We start from the raw sequence: 22,286 nt of genomic DNA on the forward strand, positions 1-22,286 counted from the left end.
CCCCACCAACTCGGTTAAAGCGCCGGATATTCGCTTTTCGTCCTCTCAACTTCGTAAATAACAACCCTGGTGCGAAAAGGCAGTGAGTAAGACTTCCCTAGCAGTGACTGTATACTAGTTGCCATGTTAGAGCATTTCGAGAGGGAGAGGGGACTCTCTCCTCTTTTGGCTTCAATGGACTCATGATCTCAACCTAATATAATTACTAAAATCTCCACGAAACCCCCTTCTGATATCTCTATTTAGTTATTTTTTTCCATACTGTTAATTGATAATTATGTCGTACATGTCAAATGGTTTTCTTTATTCAACTCATAGTTGGAGGTTGAACTGACATTACATACGACCAACTGGCAGATAACGTAGCTACAGTTTAATGTACTTCCTCTGTTGATGAAGTTACTTGATCTTTTATCACATAAATCAATTTTTTACACCCACTTTAGCTTTGTCTACAATATGTGCAGTTGGTTGCTTTGTAATAATATCACATTTCGTACAACAACGTGAACTACACTTTGTTGTATGATATTCCGTACATTTCCAAATCATTTTTTCATTGGTCATTTTCTCTTTCCTAAAGATATATCCATTCACTATCAAAAATTCATTGCCCTTGTTACTTCTAACGCATTCTAATCCTATTCTCATTAGTTATAAGAAAATAGAAACTGAAACGTACTGTATTGTTGTTAAAATATACCTCTGTAAACTCTACTCGAATCTTTCATTGTAAAAAGAATGGACAAGATATCGAAGATTTGGTAAAAACGACTCTTCTTATTGATATTTTAGGACTAATAAAGAGGATTGATCAATGTTATCGATTATTGATTTGATTCCATCCGTTATCAATACATGATTTGTATATCTTATATTTGTTTGATAATTAATCTCAGTGATTGGCTTGCCTACTTTGTCCTTGGCTGGTCTCTCTGGTTTACTAATATTTCCCTACAAGATTCTTCAGCGTATCATATAGTTGTTTCATATTTCTTTCTCTTACAACCGGTGCTGTTGTGAGATAGTAACATACTGAAGACAACGGTGGACGGTTGCTCAATATTGTGGGTTGGTTGAAGTTAGACATTACCGCCGTTTCATGCCGGCTAATTGGTATAGAGGTTAAGCGCTCGCGTGCGAAACTGATAGGTCCTGGGTTCGAAAGCTTTTTCGAAGTTCACTGAATATTTAATGGATCAGTTGGTTTAATTATTGAATAGACTATGTATGACTAATTAAAACTAGTAAGTCTTACCATATTACTTTATAGCTACTTATAAGTTACAATAATACAGTGATTAATTCTTTCTTCAGTTAGACTTACAAATACCAAAGATACGATACTAAACTACTATTAGTTAATCATAGAATTTACGAAAGATAAATCAATTAGACTGAAGTTTGCTTTGATTTCGAATAGAGGTAATTTAATGTTAAAACTGAATTAATCGCTAATTTGCTAATATGGCTATTAAGGATTCAATAGGACAATACCAAGGTCTTTATCTAGATGACTTAGTAATGGGTCTTAAACTGTGATAGTTTAACTAATGTCAATGACCTCAACGCTAAACCTAGTCTAAAAGCTGAACTCATAAGACAAACGACATTCTATTAGTATCCAACAAGTATTATGAACAATTTAAAATACCGTTTTCAAGAAGAGATCAAATGTGACTAGTAGTAACATTTAAGATGAGCATTTCATTTACAGCTAGAACTCGTCAACTGGATGTAATTGGGTCTCGGTGTTTATGTTTATTTCAAGAGTCCAAGCTAGTGACTTTCGCTCTGAATGTCAAAACATTGTCCACTTAGATATTAAGTTCAAATAGCCACTGGCTTGTGCAGCAAGAATTAATTATAGTTCAATTGTAAATATTGGAATCTTCTTTTATAGCCATTTCTATCTCTGCTTAAACATGTTTGTGATTAATGGCAATATCATGACGATCTACTCAGGACACATATATGCCAAAAAGTGACTGATCAATTACAGTCTTTAGCACTAACAACGGGAAGATATAAACTGAGCTCAAAATAACTTATGTAAACTGTTTTAATCAATATTTTAAATATGAAACCAACAACTAGACAGTTACTCTCAACAAATTATTAATCCCAATTATTTAATCTTCTGAGTGATCATGAATGATTCAGTACTGAGTTGTGGAAATAAGAGTGTTGATATTGTTCTCTTGGATCGTTATGGTTATATTACGAAATTATCCTCTATATTAATCATATACAGATAATCATTCATTATTTTTTCAAAAAAAAAAGAGAGTAACTAAGGGAAAATAAACGAAGATTATTGTGATTGTACATTATTTTGTAAAATTTAAACTTAATATTCATCTCTCCAAATTTAAAGAATAAAAAAGAGGGACATTAAATCAATTGTAATCATCTTTTAATTTACGAGGTAGACCAGATAATGAACTTGTGAATGCTGGTTTACGTTTACGTGCACCAACATTAACTGTACTAGCAGATGTAGTCAAATTAACGGTAGTAATAAAATTATTAGTAGTAGTAGGAGTAGAAGTAGAAGTACACACTGGTAATGATGATGTTTGTGGTGTTGTAACAGTTGAAGTTGTTCCTAGAGATTGAAATTGAACTGGATTAGATAAAATTAGAGATGAATGATGTGTTGATGATGAGAAAGAACATTCATTATTATTATGATCTGCAATCCTTGTTACATCTCTTGATAAAATATTCCCATCAGATTGTATTATGCTACACGGTATCATAGAATCGGTTGGCATGTTATTAACACATGTTGAATTAGCTGATATCGCTAAAGTAGTAAGCATAGAATTCGAAGACGATGTAGCTGTGCAAGATACTGATGATGTTAACGCAGATACTGATGATACAAATGAAGGATCGAAAATTGTTGTATTCGTAGTGGTAGTGATCGAACAATTTATACATAACCATTCTTGTTTGGGTGTTGACATTAATATCAATGGTTGATGACATAATTGATGATATAATGAACCACATTTGATGCACTCCACTAGTACATTTGCATTTAATGTTTTATTGTCCGGTTCTAATTGTGGTTGTTGTGACAGACGACCACATACACGACACACAAGATCTGCGACTAGACTTGCAGCCAATAAACGTGCATTATTATTATTAGTAGTATTGAAAGTAGAATTATCTTGGCTTGATTTTGTCAACGCACCAATAACAGTAACAACAGAAGAGGAAGAAATTGATGGCGGCTGCGGTGATACTGATGATACTGTAGGAATATATGTACTTGTTGTTGTAGTATTTACAGTAGGAGGATTCATCACTTTTCCAGTAGCCATTTGTTTATTTTCAGTTAAAGGCAGAGTAACAGCAACAGTATTAGCAGAAGTGGTAGTATTAATAGCCAAGGAAGGTAAAATCGACGCGGTTTCATTATCTGTAAATGTAAGATCTATAATACGATTAGATAAATTAGAATGTATTGAAATGTTATTAGTTGTTCCAGTGTTGCCTATCACTGAATCCATTGCTATTCTTTGATTATCATCATTTGTTGAAGAAATAGTGCATAGTTGAATTGTTGTATTAGTAAAATCTAGAAACAGTTAAATACATACATGTGTTATGAAAACACACAAGTACGTACTTTTCTTACATTAAAGTGATGTAATTGAATAACTAGATACAAGTTCTTATAGCAGGGTTTAAATCACAATTTTCGTATGAAAACACGTTGTCTACAAACGAATGATTACCGAGTAGTGAGTGACTAATTTTATGTTTGTCTAGTCCTTTTTTACTGCTAGTAGACTATGCGATGTATTCAGTAGAATACAAACAGTGCTCAAGGACTAGATAAACATGACATCGGTCACTCACTGCTCAGTGATTAATCAATTGTAAATATCTCAGTCAAACAGGTCATTCACGGTACAAATAGTTTACCAGTAACATCTCATATTATAAAACTGGGAGACAAGGATTCGAACCCAGCGGAGACCATCAGTTCCTCCAAGATTGCAAGTACGTCCTATTGACGAGTTCCGGCTTGCACGGAACCTAGGCACAGGATTTTCTGCCAACTACCACTAACCACCTTATATCTAAACAGAGAACTACTTTTAGTACTTGGTTGTTGACGACATGGAGATAAATGAAACGCGTTTTGAGCCTAAAGCCCACCATAACTGAAAATTTAACCCTTCAATCCGAAAGGTCTGATAGAACAATTTTACAGTCAAAATTGTTAAACTCATTTCATTTAATTCGTTTATTAAGTAACAATTTCTATATTCAGCTTAGAGTTATACTTTTTTTATGTGCATATAAAATCTGATGAGATTGTCCAGCTGACCAAAAACAAAGTAGATGAAACGACGTTTAGACTAGTGATTTAACCAGAATGTTTTACCTACTTATCATCACTCATTGAAGTTTAAGAAAATTGACCAGTTTACTACTTTCAGAGACATATTTAAGGGTTACTCTATGTACACTATTGCGACGACATTATCTAAAAGGAAAGACAATGAGATCGTCGTTCCTCCATGTAATAAAACTAATAAAATCATACTTCGTAATTAAATAACAAAAAATATAGAAATAAGTCCCTCTTCTATTGCGATCACTACCAAAAATACTTCGCAGATAAGATAGGAATTAGCTTCTAAAAAATAAGTGGCTACCAATTTTTAAGTAATGTACACTATATTTCATATCTTGAAAAGATCTGAAAAAGTACTAAAATAATAATTCTTACCCACTTAGAAATTGACAGATTCCAAGAAGCAATAAAACTATACTATACCATTAAACATAAACGACGCTAATCTAAAACGGTTATATCATTTCCGATACAGGATTCCACAGACAAGCGAGAGACTCAATATCGAGTAAAAGTTCTTCAAGTTTCATGGCAAATGTGATAAATTTCTAATGGTGAATTAGAAATTTCATGATAGACAGTTTTTTTTCAATATTTACTGATATATGTTGTCGAGAAAGACAACAAAAATTCTATAACTAAGCCATGAAGCTCAGAGAATACCAGAGCACCTTTGAAATCCTCATTCTAAGCTACAAATATTCGTCATTACATCAACAACAAAGACAATCATTTATATCAATAAACATTAATTCGACAATGAAAAATGAAAAGAAAAAGGACGAAATACACTTCAAGATTACAACATACCAATTGACTCGATTGATAATGCATTATCTAACTGGTTTAAAGATTGTTGTGCTGTATTGTTTTTCGAAACTACTGGAGTATTTGATGTGGAACTGTTACTGGATGTTGATGAAGCAACATCAAAAATATTGAAAAATGCCACTTTATTACGTTTATTTGCACGATTTATAGTTGGATTTGAATTCATGGTAGTCCCAATCACTGGTGAAGTAGGTATGCCAGAAGTACTATTATTATTAGTGGTAGTAGTAGAACTTATAAGCTGATCAGGATTAGAGGTGGATGTAGTAGTGTATATTGAATTTCCACTGTTATTCGTATTCATTGAACTCATAGAATCATTTGTAACTATATTATTAGTAGTTGTTGTACAAATGGACGAAGATGAAGATTTGCTTGGATCATTCACGGATTGTGCTACACGAGTTCGTTGTGTGGAATGAGTAGAAGTGGATGCATCTCGCTAGATTAGGATAGATATATATAAGGGAAAGTTGAAGATATAATAAATTACATAGATAGATGATTTCCTAAAGAAAATCGTTAACGAAATGGAGGCTTTCCCGAAATATTAGTAAACATCAACACGAAAAGGATAATTCACTGAAGTAATAACTTTGATACATTTAGTTTCGTTTATTATGTTGAAGAGAGCTCTCTCTCTCTTCAAGATAATAACCTTGAATTTCATATCACTGTAGTGCAAGTGAAATCGATACATTATAAATATATAGACAAATAATTACCACAGAACAATTAGTATTTAGGAATAATCAAAAGCTATAAGTAACTTACATCATTTGATTCATAATTTGTAGTATTACAATCCCGAGGTTCACGTAGAGCTTCAGTAAGAGTCATATGTACAACTTGTGCTTCATTTTCACAAGCTTCTTTATATAATTTACGTAGTTTATCACGATCACTAGGCTTTTTTGAATATACAAGACGAAGAGCTTTAATTAACCAAGCTTCTGTAATTGGTGTAGTAGTATGTGAATATTGTGGATTTAAAGCCATAACTAGATAATATTAAAATAATCAAAATATTCACCTACTAATATGTATTTCAGTAGTTAAAACAAATTTAAGTAAAAACACTTTGGCAAAAAAGGAATGGTTTTTTATTTGCACAGCCATTAAATTTTTCCCAAGTTTTAGTACAGAAAATGCATTTTTTTTAATTATTATTATCAAATAATAAATTCATAGAAAAAGTCATGTAACATAAAAATACATTCAATGAATATATTCATAGAATAGGATCCAAAATATTAATCATCTCCTTGAATAATTTCTTCTATACGACGAATAAATTTCACGCGTATCTCATTGATTTGATCACCACGTAACTGATCTTGAACAAATCGAGCTTCAACTTCAAGTTGTACCTTAAATAAGATTTTTGTTAAAATATAAAAGTTTAATTACAAAAATAAACTATAAGAATAAATTAAAAGCTTTCAAAGTCTAGGTTTGGTGCTAATTGGTATTCGTCAGAAAAGTGTGTTTGAATCCTTAGGTGAACTACTCCCCAAGGCATTTAAATCCTATCACTGTCCAGTATCAAAGATGTTATCACAAAATGATTTGGGCCTCAATTAACTTCCTGTAGGAATGAGATATGTATGGTGATGAATTATTGAGTAGCAATCAATACCATGTTTTACTGGACCTCAGTGATAACAGAATTGCATTTTTTATGTTGCAGTAAGGTCAGAAGTCTAAGATAACTCAACATCATAAGCCCTATGCTTTTTTTATTTTAGGTGGTTAGAGATAGTCTCTGGAATTTTTAGATTTGAATTTTGCGCCACCTGATACTCGATACTTGTTAAGTTAAACCAACTTTATTTCGAGCTCAATCGAGTATTATTTTTCTAACCATAACGTGGATGGAAATTGAGTGTACTTATTTATTTAAATGAAATAATAAGGGAAACAAACTTTTTGTACATTATTGTTTAATAAATTAGGGATTCAATGTACTGTTAAATGCAATGTTACTATCATAAAACCAGTTTAATCTATTAGGCTTTAAAAACTCTAATATCCAATTGTTAAAGTAACAAGTCAGTCAGTCAGTCACAACGTAGAACTTTGTACGTACGTACGTACATCAGTTTGAGTTGCCAAGCCACACTAGCACAAAGATGAAGTTGTCGATTCAAATCCCATAGTGGTAGAAGTAGTAAGAGTATAAGCATTAATGTGAAAGATTAGGGTTTGAAGATGTTATTGAAGGAGTATAATCCAGTGAAATAAATTTGAAGAGAGACAAAAAGGATAGAGACATGAAGGATTCAGAAGATTAGAATTTGGCAGAACATAAAGAGTGGATGCACCTTTGCCAATTAAAGTAACAAAGTTTACCTCATAATAATATTACATGAGGCTTTGCAGTTGATATAATGATGTTATCAAGTTTTTATAATGAGAAAGGAAGTGCTGAATTTAGAGACTATCAGTAAAAAACACTGAAGTGTATTCGTTTAGTATAGTATGTTTGAATCTTCCCATCGATATGTTAGGACTGCAACTGGTCAGTCTCTAATTGGCATATGTGCATACTGTGCATATAGCTTCGATATACCTTAATTCACAAGCATGGTAAGCAGAGATGGATAGTGGCTAGCAGTGGAATCCCCAGGACGCGCGTATAGGGAGGCTATACGCACAGTATGCACATATTCCGATTAGAGACTGACCAGTTGCAGTCCTAACACATCGATGGGAAGATTCAAATATACTATACTAAACGAATTTAAATTTCACCCCATCGCACAAGCAAGTGGCTATCAGGACTCAGTGGCCGAGTGGATAACGCGATGGCGTTTGAAGCGAGGGTACTGGGTTCGAGTCCCAGAGAGAACATCAACTCTGAGATGCAGGCACATCCAGCTGACGAGTCCCAAATAGGACGAAACGTGCGTCCTGGATTCCACTGCTAGCCACTATCCATCTCTGCTTACTGAAGTGTATTGTACTTAATTCTTAATGGCAGCATGCAGCTAACAAAAATCTCTTTTAATTATGACTTTTTTATCCCATCTTAATTAACACAATCTTAATTTTATGAAAAAAAATACATCCATCATAATATTGAACACAACATCGTTCAGTTTAGCATGATATAATAAGCCGGTGCAATGAAAATAATTAATTCGGCTTAGAATAACAAGTTTAGATTAACGGATAGATATATCATCAGGTTCCTCACACTGAAGTAGTTCAAAAGAATTTTGAACCTGTAACCTGTTGATTGAAAGTTCAGTGCTTTGGATAAAAAAAGTGTAACTCACCAATTACATGGTTGTATACTTAACTTTGAGACACACTTTATGTGTGAGGACTAATGTTACTAATTGGTTTCCCAAACCGTTATAGATGGGGAGGGACTCGAACCTGAGATTAAGTGGTTGAGCTAAGTTACTGTACATATTATATAAGATAAGAATCGAAGAGAACTACTCAACTAATTTAGTAGTAATGATCTATCCAACTAGATTTACGTAAATCATAAGTGACCAAACTTAATGAGTTAAATTCCTTCCAACACACTAATGATGAACTCACGTATACATGAACACAAACACTACTTACTGTTTTTATAATATTCCCTTAGGGTTGCCAACTGAAACTAAAGGTATGTAACTCTTCTAATCTAGTATTACAATCAACTATATTGATAAGATATTTATATTGCTTTGACTTGCTTTTCGCTGATAATTTATCTGCATATATGGTAGTTATGTTAGTGGAAAAGAAACTTATCGTACAAACATCAAGAAGTGTGTCAGCTACTAATACTAACATCTAATGAGTAAAGGATCTAAATGAAGAGTATCACACTGTATACTACTTCAGTGTATGTTGAATTGTCGAGATTCACAGAGAAAAATAGGTGGCTAAAAATACTTACGTTGTAAATCATAGATCTATGAACGAGTATTTTGTTCAAAATCCAGGAATTTACTCATTAATGTTAACCCACGCCTCCTAAACGGAATCAGACTCAGGATATTTAAGCCTGATAGGGAATGTGTTACATTTAGACTGAAATTCAATGATCCACATGAAATAGAGTTCACTAGTCATTTAGTCGTAAGCAACGTTGAACCCAGAACATATGTGCATTGATTCCAGTCATTATACTGTATTGGCATAGCGAGATGTAGTTAACAATACAAATGTGAAACTAAGGGTAGAAGTATTTGTGCTATTACAACTAATTTCAAGCTATATCACTCAACGTCTTTAATCAATAGTTATGATGATCGCTCGGACCCCAATCGAGAAGTCCACATCTAAGTAAATTGCTGATGGACTAATTCTAAGTCTTGGTTTTGCAGTCCCTAGCTTTTTTTAAATCTATTCTTATGTATACATATAATAAGCACATATATATATCTTACATTATGCAAAGCACCACGTATCGCACCGGCCAATACGTTGGAATAAAGTAGGTTTTGATGTTCAGCAGGAAGATCAACAAACTCTGTTAATGGATTATTCTCCAATACAAGACTGAATTCATCACCAGCTGAACTGAATTTACAAATGGTTGGAGTTATGCCTAAAAAGATTTTGAAGCCCTAAAACAAGAAAGAACATTTGAAAAACTGAAACCAGTACGTGTAACAGTCACTGATAACAACAGTTTTAATAGCGGAATATATAGTGCAGATACTATTTTGTACACCCGTGCGGATTTCAATATTGAACACTATAAGCTATATATCTACAGACTCTTTGGTTTTCCTGTCTTCTTTTGAAAGAAATTTATTAGCCTTCCAAACTTACGTATATGACTTGTTAAGTTGAAATCCAGTATTCGGTCACTATCTGTTTTATCTCGTAAAATTATAGTCTGCTTAACAGAATGCTTTAATAATTGATAATTCGATACCAACATCTCAACTAGGTGTAACTTACACCATAGGGAACTGAAGCTTGATTGCAGAAATTTTGAGCTATTATTTGATGTACATCCTCTACACTTTCACTCTCATATTTTGCAGCGACCCATATCTTTTGATAAGTCTCGCAACCTAGATTTAAACCTGGTCAACAAATTCATCAGAGATTGAGCGATCTAAGAAAAACTATATTCACCAACTCCTTTTGATGTTTCAAATGCCATTTAATCGTAATTCATTTTAGATATAAATATATTAGCTCACTGGAAAGCTTGTTCTGCAGCCTAGTTGCCTTGTATTTTGATGTATCAGTTCATTCAATGGTTCGCGTCGATAATGCGGTCTCATCATTAACTATTGGTTGGTTAGCTGCTGTAATAATTAATCATCATCTATCGGTCAGGATTCTACTCCGCAATGCTAACAATCTCGAAAGATATCATCCAACATTAAAGTATAGAACTATTTTTTTTCCTGAAACAGCCAGATATTGACTGGTACGACCGAGAGTGAGGAGAGTCAGCTCTCCCTCTCGAAATGCTCTCACATGGCCACGCGAATATATAGCCTCTGTCAGGGAAGTCCCTCTCGCTGCCTTCTCGTGGCATTTCTGTTGTTTACGAAATCGAGAGGACGAAAGCGAATGTCTGGCGCTTTGACCGGGTTGGTGGACACGGAAAGTCCATCTAGGGGAGTTGGAAAACCCTCATTCCAAACCAATGGTGCACATGGGGCTCCAGGATCCTGAGGAAACAAATAGCGTATGAACCAATCGTTGGTCACCCGCTACTATGGGACTGCATCTCCTCACGACGCTCCACTGCCTTGTGGGTCAGACCTTTAGGTTAAAGGCTCCGGGTGTGGCCCCTTAAGAAAACCACCTGCTTCAGTTTGGGCACCTCAGTAGTATCACAGCCCTCACACAAATCAAATGAGACTTGTGCGGCGCATATATATCTGGTGCCCCCTTGTACTCATATGTGTTTGAATAAATAAATAATAAATTAGACTTAGTATGGTCTTAAAATATATGTATTATCATTTAAAACAGGACAACAGAAATAGTTCTCGGTATACACGAATATTTACATAAGTACTGAATTGTATTTATTAATTTTGGAGTGAGTGACGATATTTAAATAGTGAGTTTCCGAAAGAAGATCAACTGTACTGAGAATATTTTCCATTGTATACAAGACGCTCATTTATGGTACTAGCTTTTCTTTGTGTTGCATTGATTTTAAAGAAGTGAAATCTATATATTTAAACTTTTTCGGAACATGAAAACAAACTCTTTATGTATTATTTGAACTAAATTCCACACTTTTATCATGTTACTCGTGTTTTTTGACCATATGGAAGACAGTCATAAGTATCCAAACACATTAGTTTTTAGACTGAAGATTATACAGGTTACTCAGATATTTAAACACTACATCGAAATATACATTTATATACTTTGAACAACACTAAGGATAGGGTGATATAATAGCAATTAAACTATAGACAATGAAAATTCGTATTCTTTCAGTTAGACTTCATTTTATATTCTCACCATAAAAGAAATAATCTTAAATATCGTGAGTAAAAAACGAATATGGTGACGTTAGTCAGTCAGCTACGACGTAAGACCAGGCACATTTATGCATCGATCCAACTTGCCATGCCTCGTTAGTACAACAAGATGAACACCGAATTCAAAGAAGTAGTTAATTTAGTGATGGTAATATATAAAAGAAAAGTTGTATATAAGGATATAGTACAGGAAGAAAGACATATGAAGCAGTTTTAATCTTAAGGTTTAAAGGAAGATAAAGAGTGTATACACCTGAGCCATTGTGATCGATTCCGAGCCATGTCACTCAGAGTCTCCAACCATTGGTTACAATAGTCACAAGGACTCCAACCAGGTAGTCTGCATCTACCAACATGGCTCAGACTAGAAGTTAGTGACGTGAGACAGTGCAATTACAATTACATCGACACGGACATCCTGCAGTCTTAAAACATATTTACTACAATCAGTAGGAGCCATCGTATCAAAAACTGATTTGTGGTAGGCCACAACGTCCTGCACAACCCTGGTAACTGATCAAAGATTTGAGGGTCTGAGTGTTAGATTTCCATCTCAGTACTTTAAGACCAAGCGAATTTTCTCTTTCCGGATTAATATTGTCCTCCCAAGAACCATTCTTGGTTATCATATGTAGAATGTGTTCTAAACGGAGATTATGACGGCTAACATCATCTAAAAACCACCTTTTGATTGTCAAACCAAAAGTTACACATCAACTGCACAATGCTCCAAAAAGAGTAGACACAAAACATAAACACACTTTGTGTTGTTAGCTTATTATTAGTTTCACGGCTGCAGGAAATTTTGTTGCCACATGTAAACAGAAAAATGAGATACTGACTAAAAAGTTAAAGGAGATTGAATTCTTTTATCCGAAGTTTTTCATATGAATTGAGATAATGAAATCAATGAAGTCACTTCACTTCTTACTGAGATATCAAACCAGTCCTAGAGCATAGGTTCATTTCTCACGTACTGAAGGCAGTTGAAGCCTTTATCAGCTTGTTGGTCTAAGATGTTCTCAAGATGAAGTATGAACAAACAAATAAACAAGCGAAAACTGTCTTGCTATTAGCTTACTTTAACAACTGCTTCGGCGGTTTCTTTGAAATCGTTACAACGACCAGAATTCCCACGCGCTAAGTAGTCTTCAACCAACTTTAGACCAATATTAAACCCGCTAATTGGAGAAAATTACATCTAAGAAGATGAACTAGGCGGCTTACATTTTGTCCAACTGTTCATTAATTTCTGCATCTGTATCGAAATCTCTAACAATATTAGCAACAAGAGCACCGTATGTTAAAGTGAACAATTCAGCTGTCTATCGATTTTTTTAGATACATCAAATTTTATTAAAAAATCATACCACTCTTTTGGATTCCGATCCACGCGATTGACGAGCCATTTTTATTTAACCAGTAGTTTCCTCCACTCAGGATTTAGGAAAAAGAAAACGGACTTTATTATGAGAATCGATAGAGATATGTTGATAGCTTGTATTTGGGGAAAGTCATATATATATACATATAATGTAGATTTTGTTTTTTTTACAACCACTAAAGCATGTCTGTAAGTTACGAAACATCAGGAAACTAGTGACCTTGAGAATGTCATCACGAACTGACACCAGCTAAAATGCCAAAACGCTATTTAGACAAACCTATGGATGATATTCGCAACAAAATCCAGGGCTCCTCATCTCATATTTGAATGTATTGTTTACAAATTCGTCGTTCCACACTATAACTAGTTTGTTTGACGTATTATTTGAAGTTGCTGTCCTTTTTATCAGCGCGCTATTTAAAAAGGACAGTGGTATTTTTCCTCGTTGAGTAAATTCTATTGTTTTGATCGTTATTAACGTATCAAGACTACTGTTTTATACTTTGATTGAATTTCTTTCAGTTAAAGTATTCGACTAGAGTATCATTCTTGGTATCCTAAGTAGTTTTATCGTCGGTACTCCAGAGTACCTTGTTTTTCTATTGTATCTGTTAGTACTTTGGTCCTAACTATTTTATAGTTTTTCTACTTTTTAGTCAAAATTCACTTTCTCATCCTAAAATGACTGGAAGATGCAACAAAAGCATTTGCCACCGCCCAGGATGTCGATATCCCGTTGACAGCGGCATGCAGTGCGATGAGTGCAAAGGTTGGTACCACGAAGTTTGCACGAATCTAACGCCTGCAGCTTTTAAGCGGTTCAGTAAAAATGGATGCATATGGCTATGTCAACAGTGCTGTTTGGATGCAAATAGCCTGTTAACCGAGGCCATCTCAATGGTAAATGCCGCGAAAAAGTGTCTCGGCAAGCGCGGTCGGGACACATCGGTCAGAACTCAATCTATCGACGCGCAGATTGACATAAGGCAGGCCCAAGTGAGTCCAAAAAATGCTGACCCACACTGTCCAAAGGACAAGGACATCCTCCAAAGAGGACTGTCACAACCAGAAACTCGAGAAAAAAAGTCTCTTCTGTCCCTCGTATCAAAAATGGTACCCAGAAGGGAACTTCCGGAACCCAAAATCGCAAGGCTCGATCAGTTTCCAGCGCGAAAGATGACCCAACCTCCCAAGTCGTCCTGAACCTTCCAGAATCCCACAGTACGCCTGACGCGACTGTGGTTACTACTCCAAAGAACGTTGGCGATTGGGTACGGGTCGTAAGGAAAAAACGGCAAAATGACGTAAAAGGGAATCCTACCCCCACCAAAAGGGTCGAAAAGCCGAGGTCTGATCACAGCGACAGATCAGTCATTTTCCATAGAGTCAAGGAGAGTGACAGCTCAGAACCGAAAGCTCGTTTTGAGCATGACATTGTGTTGATAAAACAACTACTCAACCAAGTTATGCCCAAAAACATCCCCGGAGTCACCTTGCTAAAGGTGTATAGACTAGGAAACCTAGCGCATCTGAAGCCAAATCAGTCTAGACTACTCAAAGTCGTTTTCAAATCCCCAAACGAACGCGACTTAATCTTAGAAAATGGACACAAATTAAAGGGTTCAGGAGTTTTTCTCCGTAAGGACTTACCGTTGGCGGACCGTGTGAAAAGACGGGAAGCCGAAAAAGAACTACAGCTCAGATTAGATGCTGGCGAAAAAGACCTGAAAATTGTAAATTTTCGGGTTGTGCGGCTTCGACAGAGGATGATGCCGAAGCCACTCTAGGTGAAGCACGAGGCCACCTAAATAGGCTTCGGATCTGTCATACCAATGTCCGGAGCTTACTCAATAAGCTACCGGAACTAGGTGTACAGATTGACTCAACTAGGCCAGACATAATCGCAGTCACAGAAACATAGCTGACGCCGTCTATAGATAGTAGGGAACTTGATTTCGAGGGTTTTACATTAGTAAGGGCCGATAGAATACAAACGCGTAAAGGAGGGGGAGTAGCTCTATTCATTAGGAATGCTATTCCATTCACCATTATCGACAGTGTATCCCATGAGAGTGGGACGTGTGAATTAGTTAGCTGCCGCCTGAAATGTAGGGGACAAGAGTTGCTGCTTAGTTTGATCTATCGCAGTCCAAGCTGTGAGGTAAACGAGGTCCTGCTAAGCAGTCTCAACACTTTATCACGAAGTGATCGATGTCTAATCCTAGGGGACTTTAATGCACCCATGGTGGACTGGGGAAATTCGCGGACTGAATCGTCAGCAAATTCCTTCGAACAGGAACTAGTTGATGCGGTAATCACATGTGCCCTAGTGCAACACGTGAAGGAAGCAACTAGGTACGACCCGGGCTCTGCATCATCCTTACTAGATCTTATATTGACTGATTATGAGGATGTAGTTGCAAACCTGGATTACATGCCACCCCTAGGCAAAAGTGATCATGCAGTTTTAAGCTTTGACTTCCATATAACTGTCGATCACGAGCACGCCTCAGCTCAATCCAGACTTAACGTCTGGAAAGCAAACATACCAGACATTATGAAATCAGCATCATCAGTAGATTGGGAAATAGACCCAGAGTCATCAATCGAAACGGCTTGGGACGTATTCCGGAATTTATACTTAAAAGTTACCGCCCCCCACATCCCTTGGACTACACCTAAGAGACCGAGAAACTCCCCACCGTGGTTCAGTAGGGAGGTTCGCATCCTTCTCCGTAAAAGAAGGAAAATGTGGGATAGATTTAGGTTACTGGGGACTGACGAGGCAAAATCTCAGTATCAAAAGGCTCGAAATACCTGTGCCTCGACCCTCCGTAAGGCCAGAAAGCTGTACGAAGAGAAAATCGTTAGGGAATCCATAGAATGCCCTAAACGCTTGTATTCGTATATAAACCAAAGGACAAAAAGAAGAAATGTTCCTTCACTATGGGGAGACAGTACTGCCTCATCACTAGTGGAGGACGACTTTGGCAAAGCTCAAGTATTCTCTAAATACTTTAGCAATGTATACACCATAGAAACACCCTTCTCACCAGTCCATGAAAATCCCCCCACACAAGCACTGGAGAGCGTGACCATTAAGGAACTCGATGTCTTTGGTCTGCTAGTTAAGCTTGACATAGGTAAATCCACTGGACCCGATGAACTGCATCCTAGGTTACTAAAGGAATTAGCTAACTTTGTTGCGAACCCTTTAAGTGTATGTTTTAATCTATCCGTAACCCAGGGTCGTCTGCCAAAAGACTGGAAGAACGCCATAGTAAGTCCAGTCTTCAAAACAGGTACAAAACATAAGCCTGAGAATCACCGACCAATTAGCCTAACTAGTGTGGTTGTTAAAATCTTAGAAAAGATTATTCGGGAGGAGCTGTTAAAGTATCTCGATGAAAACCGGATCCTCTCCGAAAAGCAGCATGGTTTTAGAACAGGTTACTCTTGTCTCACAAACTTATTAGTCGCTCGTGAAAGCTGGTGCGCTCTTAAGGACCAAAAGTTACCTATAGACGTAGCTTACATCGATTTCAGCAAAGCTTTCGACAAAGTTCCGCATAACCGGCTGTTATATAAGCTAAGGAATGTCGGGATTGGAGGCAATCTATTGATGTGGATAAAAGACTTCCTAGTTAGGCGTCAACAAAGAGTAAGGGTGAACTCCAAGTTGTCTAACTGGGAAACTGTGCTTAGTGGAGTCCCCCAGGGTACAGTTTTGGGGCCAGTGTTATTCCTCCTGTACGTAAATGACCTCCCTCGTCTACTATCGTCATCGGTCTTACTCTATGCTCAGGATGTCAAGATATGGAGAGCGATACAAAGCAAGGGCGATAGCTTAGAACTTCAAAACGACCTAGAGAGATTATCTGAATGGTCCCAAACCTGGCAATTGCCGATCAACACTTCCAAGTGTATTGTGATGCATATTGGCCACCAGGGTACAGATACATACACGATGAATAACACTGAGTTACCTATTGTCCAGGCACACAATGACTTAAGCGTTATCGTCAGTCAAGACTTAAAGACTACTGCACACTGCCGTGCAATAGCCGCCAAAGGTTTTAGGACTTTATGGTCCATTCGCAGGGCTTTTAGGCATCTCGACGCTAAAACGTTTCTGACTTTGTATACAGTGTTCGTACGTCCTAAACTTGATTACTGCTTACAAGCAGCTAGCCCCTGCCTAAAATAAAAAGACAGTGAACTCTTGGAAAGGGTTCAGAGAACAGCAACTAGGCTGATTCCCGGAATAGCGAAGCTCCCGTATGGTACTAGACTGACCAAGCTAAACCTATTCCCGCTGTCATATAGAAGAATCAGAGGCGACTTGATTACAGTTTTCAAATTGCTTAATGACAAATTTGCACCTGATATGCCCTCATTTTTCTTGTCTTCCAAAACAGAAAATCTACGAGGACACTCCAAAAAAGTTCAAAAGCCCCGAACGAATTACTTGTCAGCTGATTACCGACTTTCCCATCGAATAATCAACGAGTGGAATTCATTACCTCAGCACGTGGTTGAGGCTCCATCCGTCGACTCCTTCAAAAGAAAGTTGGATCAGCTGAGAGACCATCATTGCCAGGACTAACACAGGCCACCAAGCCTCCTGTCCTTTCCAAACTGAAACTGATCGTTAGCCAAGACAATAAAAGCTTCAGAACACTACAGTGATATAGCCACCTAAGGTTTTAGAACCCTAATGTTAATACGTTGGGCCTTTAGCCATGTCGATGCTAAACCTTTTCGGATTTGTATTGAGTATTCGTTCGTCCTTATCTTGAGCACTCCATACAAACGGCTAGCCCCTGCCTAAAAAGAGACAGTGAGCTGTTAGAAGGGGTCCAAAGAAGTGCAACTAAGCTGATCATAGGAATGACAAAGCTCCAAGACTAGATAAACAACCCATATCCTTTTTCATGTAGAAATACCAGATTTTTGAAACCCCAGAATTGTTGTTGGATCGCAGCTCAAGGTTTGTGACTATGTCCAGTGAGGTTTATTTATCGATGAGTGTGGGGTATAAGAAGTAAACTTCAAACGCAGACATTTCGGCCCTCATCATTTAATATTATTATAATATCCACTCAAACTCTTATTACTAGATGGCATAAACAAGTGCGATATTATTAGTAAACCACTATCGAGTAAACAGCTATCTAATACTGCGTAACCTCGCCCTGTAGTAAACTAGCATAACTAGGATCGGACAATCAGTCTTTCTTCATAAGATAACTAAGAAGGAACTTTCCCCTTTGGAATTCCTCGTCGTTGAACTTATTCCACAATAACTACTCGCTATTTAAAATTAAAACTTGGTATCCAAGTCCTATCCCTTCAGTGTGATCTCACATAACCTTCTGTACATGTCTATATGGGGGCTTCCTTAATCTCGTAAGATCCCTCGGCAAAATCGGAAGATAACTAGGAGCGTCAGCCTTCCAGTTGCCCATTGTTCTGAAACCACTACTTACCATAACATAGAGATCCTAACAGGCAGTAACATTGATCAATGGCATTAATCGCACAGTAATTTATATCACTAGAACGACGAATTCATCAAACTACATTTTCGCTTGGAATTACTGTTAGAGATTCTAGACCGGTCTACTCAGTTGAAGCATTTAAATCTTATGGCCTGGTTGTCCTTAAGTTGCCGCGAATAGATTAACATAGTTGTTACAGGAGAAACTGAAAAATATTTAACTTATTAATAACTTACATATTCAATACCACCAATTTGACTGAGTTTTGGGTATATTTGTACCGCTGAATTTTTGAATTTGTTTGTTTATAGCCTTGACCTCGCACAATTTCGGTATTATACTGCTCTAGAATTGATAGTTTTTTTTACTTTATTCAATATTATATTTTGGTGCAGAGTAGAATTCTCAGCACGAAGTATTTCAGCAATTTTCCATTTCTTATTTCATGATCGACATTGACGATAAATATTGAATCATCACCAGTTAGGCAAAGTCTTTTCAACCCTTCATATGATGTATGGTCAATTACTTTCTCAGTGTTTTTTTATGATTTCGAGATCAGGATTTTCTGGAACACTGACTAAATATTTTCACGGCAATAGGTTTTGAATAGTTCGGGTGAGGCCAAGTTCTATTTGACTGTGTTTAGAGCTATTACTGGTGAGATTATTGGAATTTATATCAACATTGTTAGGGTCGATATTATTGTATACAGACATGTTGCAAGTGTCTACCGGGAGGTCACTTTGTGCATATTTAGCTGAGGAATGGAGTACATGCCTGGGTGAGAAGTCGATATCTACAACATTGGGCTGGCTATTGTAGACAGTCCTACATGCACTCCGTGGACCGCCACAAATGATGGTCGATGGTGGATTTGTTGAGTGTTTGGGGCCAGCCGCACTGTTTAAATACTGCTCACAACATGTGATGCTTTTGTGTGGGCTGCAAAATGATGTCGACCCAAACGGTATGCGACTGTTCTTATATATATCTACAAGCGAGATGCAAGGTCATGCACAAGTACATGGTGCACGTCTAGTGTAGCTTTAGGAAGATCAGTGCAAAATTCAGGCTGATGAGTGCGTTTTTAAAAAGCTTCACATTATTCGCTTTAGTGACCGATTTGGATATTTTGCAGGTTCTCTAGGCATCAGGAGAGATTATATGTTTTTTAGATGGCCTGGATATAATTCGAAGTAATGTAAATATAAGGCTTGTATTAAGTGAACAGCGACTGTTATAACTAAACTTATTAGATGTGTAGTGACCTGCTTTCATGAAGAGAACACGACTGTATAAGGGAAACAATTATTATTACAACCAATTGTACCAATGGTTGTTTCACTGTACCTGTTCGTTTAAGTGTACCAAAAAGACACTCTCTCTTTGTTTTGTGACCTTGCACGAACTCTCGTTCGCCCAGTAGTCTCGCTTGTGGATTCTGGAACGATCACGGCACTATATCGATACCACGAGATTGCCAACAAATACATCTTACTACAAACTTCCACTGACCTCTGATAATTGGCCTTCGGATGAGGTAGGCTACCTGTCCATTCGAATAAGGCTCATACAAATAAACAGGATGGGGAAGCTCACGCGTTTCAAAATGAAAGCATAAACTGCTTATGCATCAACCCCGCGAGTTCACTGAATAAAATGGATGGGCTGCGTGGCCTTAGTGATGCTAATAATACTTATCTGATACGAATATCTGAAACTAGGATATCTGAGTGCACGGATTAGAAGCTAGCAATACCTGGGATGTCTTTGCTTCTCAATGACAAAAAAAACGGGAATTGGAGGTGGAGTAGCCTTATACCTGTGATCTTGCCTGGAGGTATATCAAGTGCATAACCAAGGGTTTATCAATCCTGTTCATCTACCATTTCGAGGTGTCTAGTTGGAGTCATCTATAGGAAGTCCACTGCTAACATCGAGTACGAAAATCTTATGCTAGAAGGATTATCCCGCTCTACTCACCTCGGATTCACTCATATCCTGATTCTAAGGGACTCCAATCTTCCTAAAGTTAATTTCGCAGAACATACGTATATTGGAGGTGGAAACTATTCTGAAGCTCGGTTCTTCAAAGTCACAGAAGATCTGGGATTATTCAAAAATGTGAAGTCAGTAACTTATTGGAGAAGCAATCAGACTCCTTCACGCTTAGACTGAGTATTTACAAATGAAGAATTCCTAATTGACAACCTCGCAGTCCTGGCTCCCCTAGGAAAAAGCAATCATGTCGTCATGGCCTTTAGTTTTATCAGCAAAACTGAGCTAAGACATACTACCAACAACAAGCACTGGAATTTCAAACGGTTGGGTGTATCAGCTCTATGGGACAATCTACAACAGGTGGACTGGAAAGTCTACCCTAAACTTGATGTGGATGCGCATTGGGATTTCTTACTGCACATGCTCTTATATGCCACAAGGCAGTCTATTCCTCAAATGACCCCTAAAATATACAGGCAACCCATATTCATCAAGATCCGCATTTTTCGTTTGCTAAGCCTCAAAAGGCACTGTTGGGCAGAACACAAACGAACTGATAACAATGGCGCACACAGGCAATAAAAACGTATAAGGAAAATATGCACAAAGGCAATAAGAGAAGACAGTCTTTAGTTCAAGATAAAGTTTGCCGATAAATTTGTCTACAATCCGAAAAGCTTATTCCATTATGCAACTTCTACTGGACAAGCCAAAACTGGAGTTCACCAACTGCTAGGTCCTAATGAACCGACCAACAACGACGGTGACGCCGCTAACTCTCTGGCTGAGCAAAACTGTCGGACATATCATCAGACTTACACTAACTATATTGACGAAAGCTTCGTCTGCAGTTGCACAGGACTTTCCGAAGTGAGCCTGAGCCCTGACTTGGTGTACCGTAAGATGCAGCACCTAAGAAAAGACATTTCTCCCGGTCCGAATATGGTTCATTTCACCATACTGAGGGAAGCAGCTTCAATCTTGATCACACCGCTTAGCGCGATGTTTTCACACTTGCTAAGCCGAGGCATATTACCGGAAATTTGGAAGTTTGCTCACATCACATCAATTTTAAAAGGAGGTCGTCGCAGCGAACCCTTAAGCTACCGACCAGTGATTCTTCTCTCAAAATTATGGAGTCTCTGATATGCGACAGTATACACGACTATTTATCATAATTAAAATTCTTTTCACCCCAACAGCATGGTTTCAGGGGGGTGATATTCTTGTATAACCAACCTGCTGACTGCGGTGGACAGGTGAACAACCACTCTTGATCGCAAGGGGAAGGTTGACATCATTTACCTTGATTTCTCAAGAGCTTTTGATAGGGTTAACCATATATGTCTTATCAATAAGATTAAACGATTGGGTATCAAACCACCTCAAATTGATTGGCTCACTTCATATCTAAAAACTCGACATCTAAACGTCACGGTTAACCTCAATTTCTCCCAGGAGTGCTAGTACCCTATGGTTTGAAGTTCCACGCTAACTGTGACAAAAATGCTTTCTGAGCAAACTTTGCACTGGTAACATAGACGCATATTTATGGCCAGTTCGACAGAAGAAATTTCCACGTAATCTTCAACAGTTTTATTCATCTCCATTTAGAGTACGGAAACAGAATTTCCTCCCTCACTCCAAATGGATAAGGACACTCTGGAACGTATCCCACGGCGAACCACGAAATCAGCTCGAGAACTCAA

At 37.2% G+C, this 22,286-nt stretch overlaps 2 protein-coding genes across 2 annotated transcripts; both read right to left on the minus strand.

The window, feature by feature from the left end:
- Window positions 1-2,399: 2,399 nt before the first annotated feature.
- On the minus strand, window positions 2,400-6,211 carry Smp_149350 (putative uro-adherence factor A precursor; the record flags this gene model as incomplete). Its single annotated transcript, XM_018798338.1, has 3 exons — window positions 2,400-3,592; window positions 5,192-5,654; window positions 5,987-6,211. The coding sequence occupies 3 exons, from the start codon at window positions 6,209-6,211 to the stop codon at window positions 2,400-2,402; spliced, it is 1,881 nt and encodes a 626-aa protein (XP_018653290.1).
- Window positions 6,212-6,292: 81 nt separating this feature from the next.
- On the minus strand, window positions 6,293-18,869 carry Smp_149360 (hypothetical protein). The gene is made up of 6 exons (XM_018798339.1): window positions 18,810-18,869; window positions 13,056-13,120; window positions 12,913-13,010; window positions 12,767-12,866; window positions 9,607-9,786; window positions 6,293-6,582 (listed from the first exon to the last, which is right to left on the minus strand). The coding sequence occupies exons 2-6, from the start codon at window positions 13,092-13,094 to the stop codon at window positions 6,466-6,468; spliced, it is 534 nt and encodes a 177-aa protein (XP_018653291.1). The 5' UTR covers window positions 13,095-13,120; window positions 18,810-18,869; the 3' UTR covers window positions 6,293-6,465.
- Between the last annotated feature and the right edge of the window lie 3,417 nt (window positions 18,870-22,286).

This window comes from Schistosoma mansoni, chromosome 6 (genome assembly GCF_000237925.1).
Source record: "Schistosoma mansoni strain Puerto Rico chromosome 6, complete genome".
Classification (NCBI taxonomy): Eukaryota; Metazoa; Platyhelminthes; class Trematoda; order Strigeidida; family Schistosomatidae; genus Schistosoma; species Schistosoma mansoni.

Coding starts and splice junctions, on each gene's coding strand:
- Smp_149360 (XM_018798339.1), bottom strand. CDS start 13,094: ATGGCTCGTCAATCGCGTGGATCGGAATCCAAAAGAGTG. Junction 12,867..12,912: donor AATGAACAGTTGGACAAAAT/GTAAGCCGCCTA, acceptor TTCTCCAATTAG/CGGGTTTAATATTGGTCTAA. Junction 6,583..9,606: donor TACGTGGTGCTTTGCATAAT/GTAAGATATATA, acceptor ATCTTATTTAAG/GTACAACTTGAAGTTGAAGC.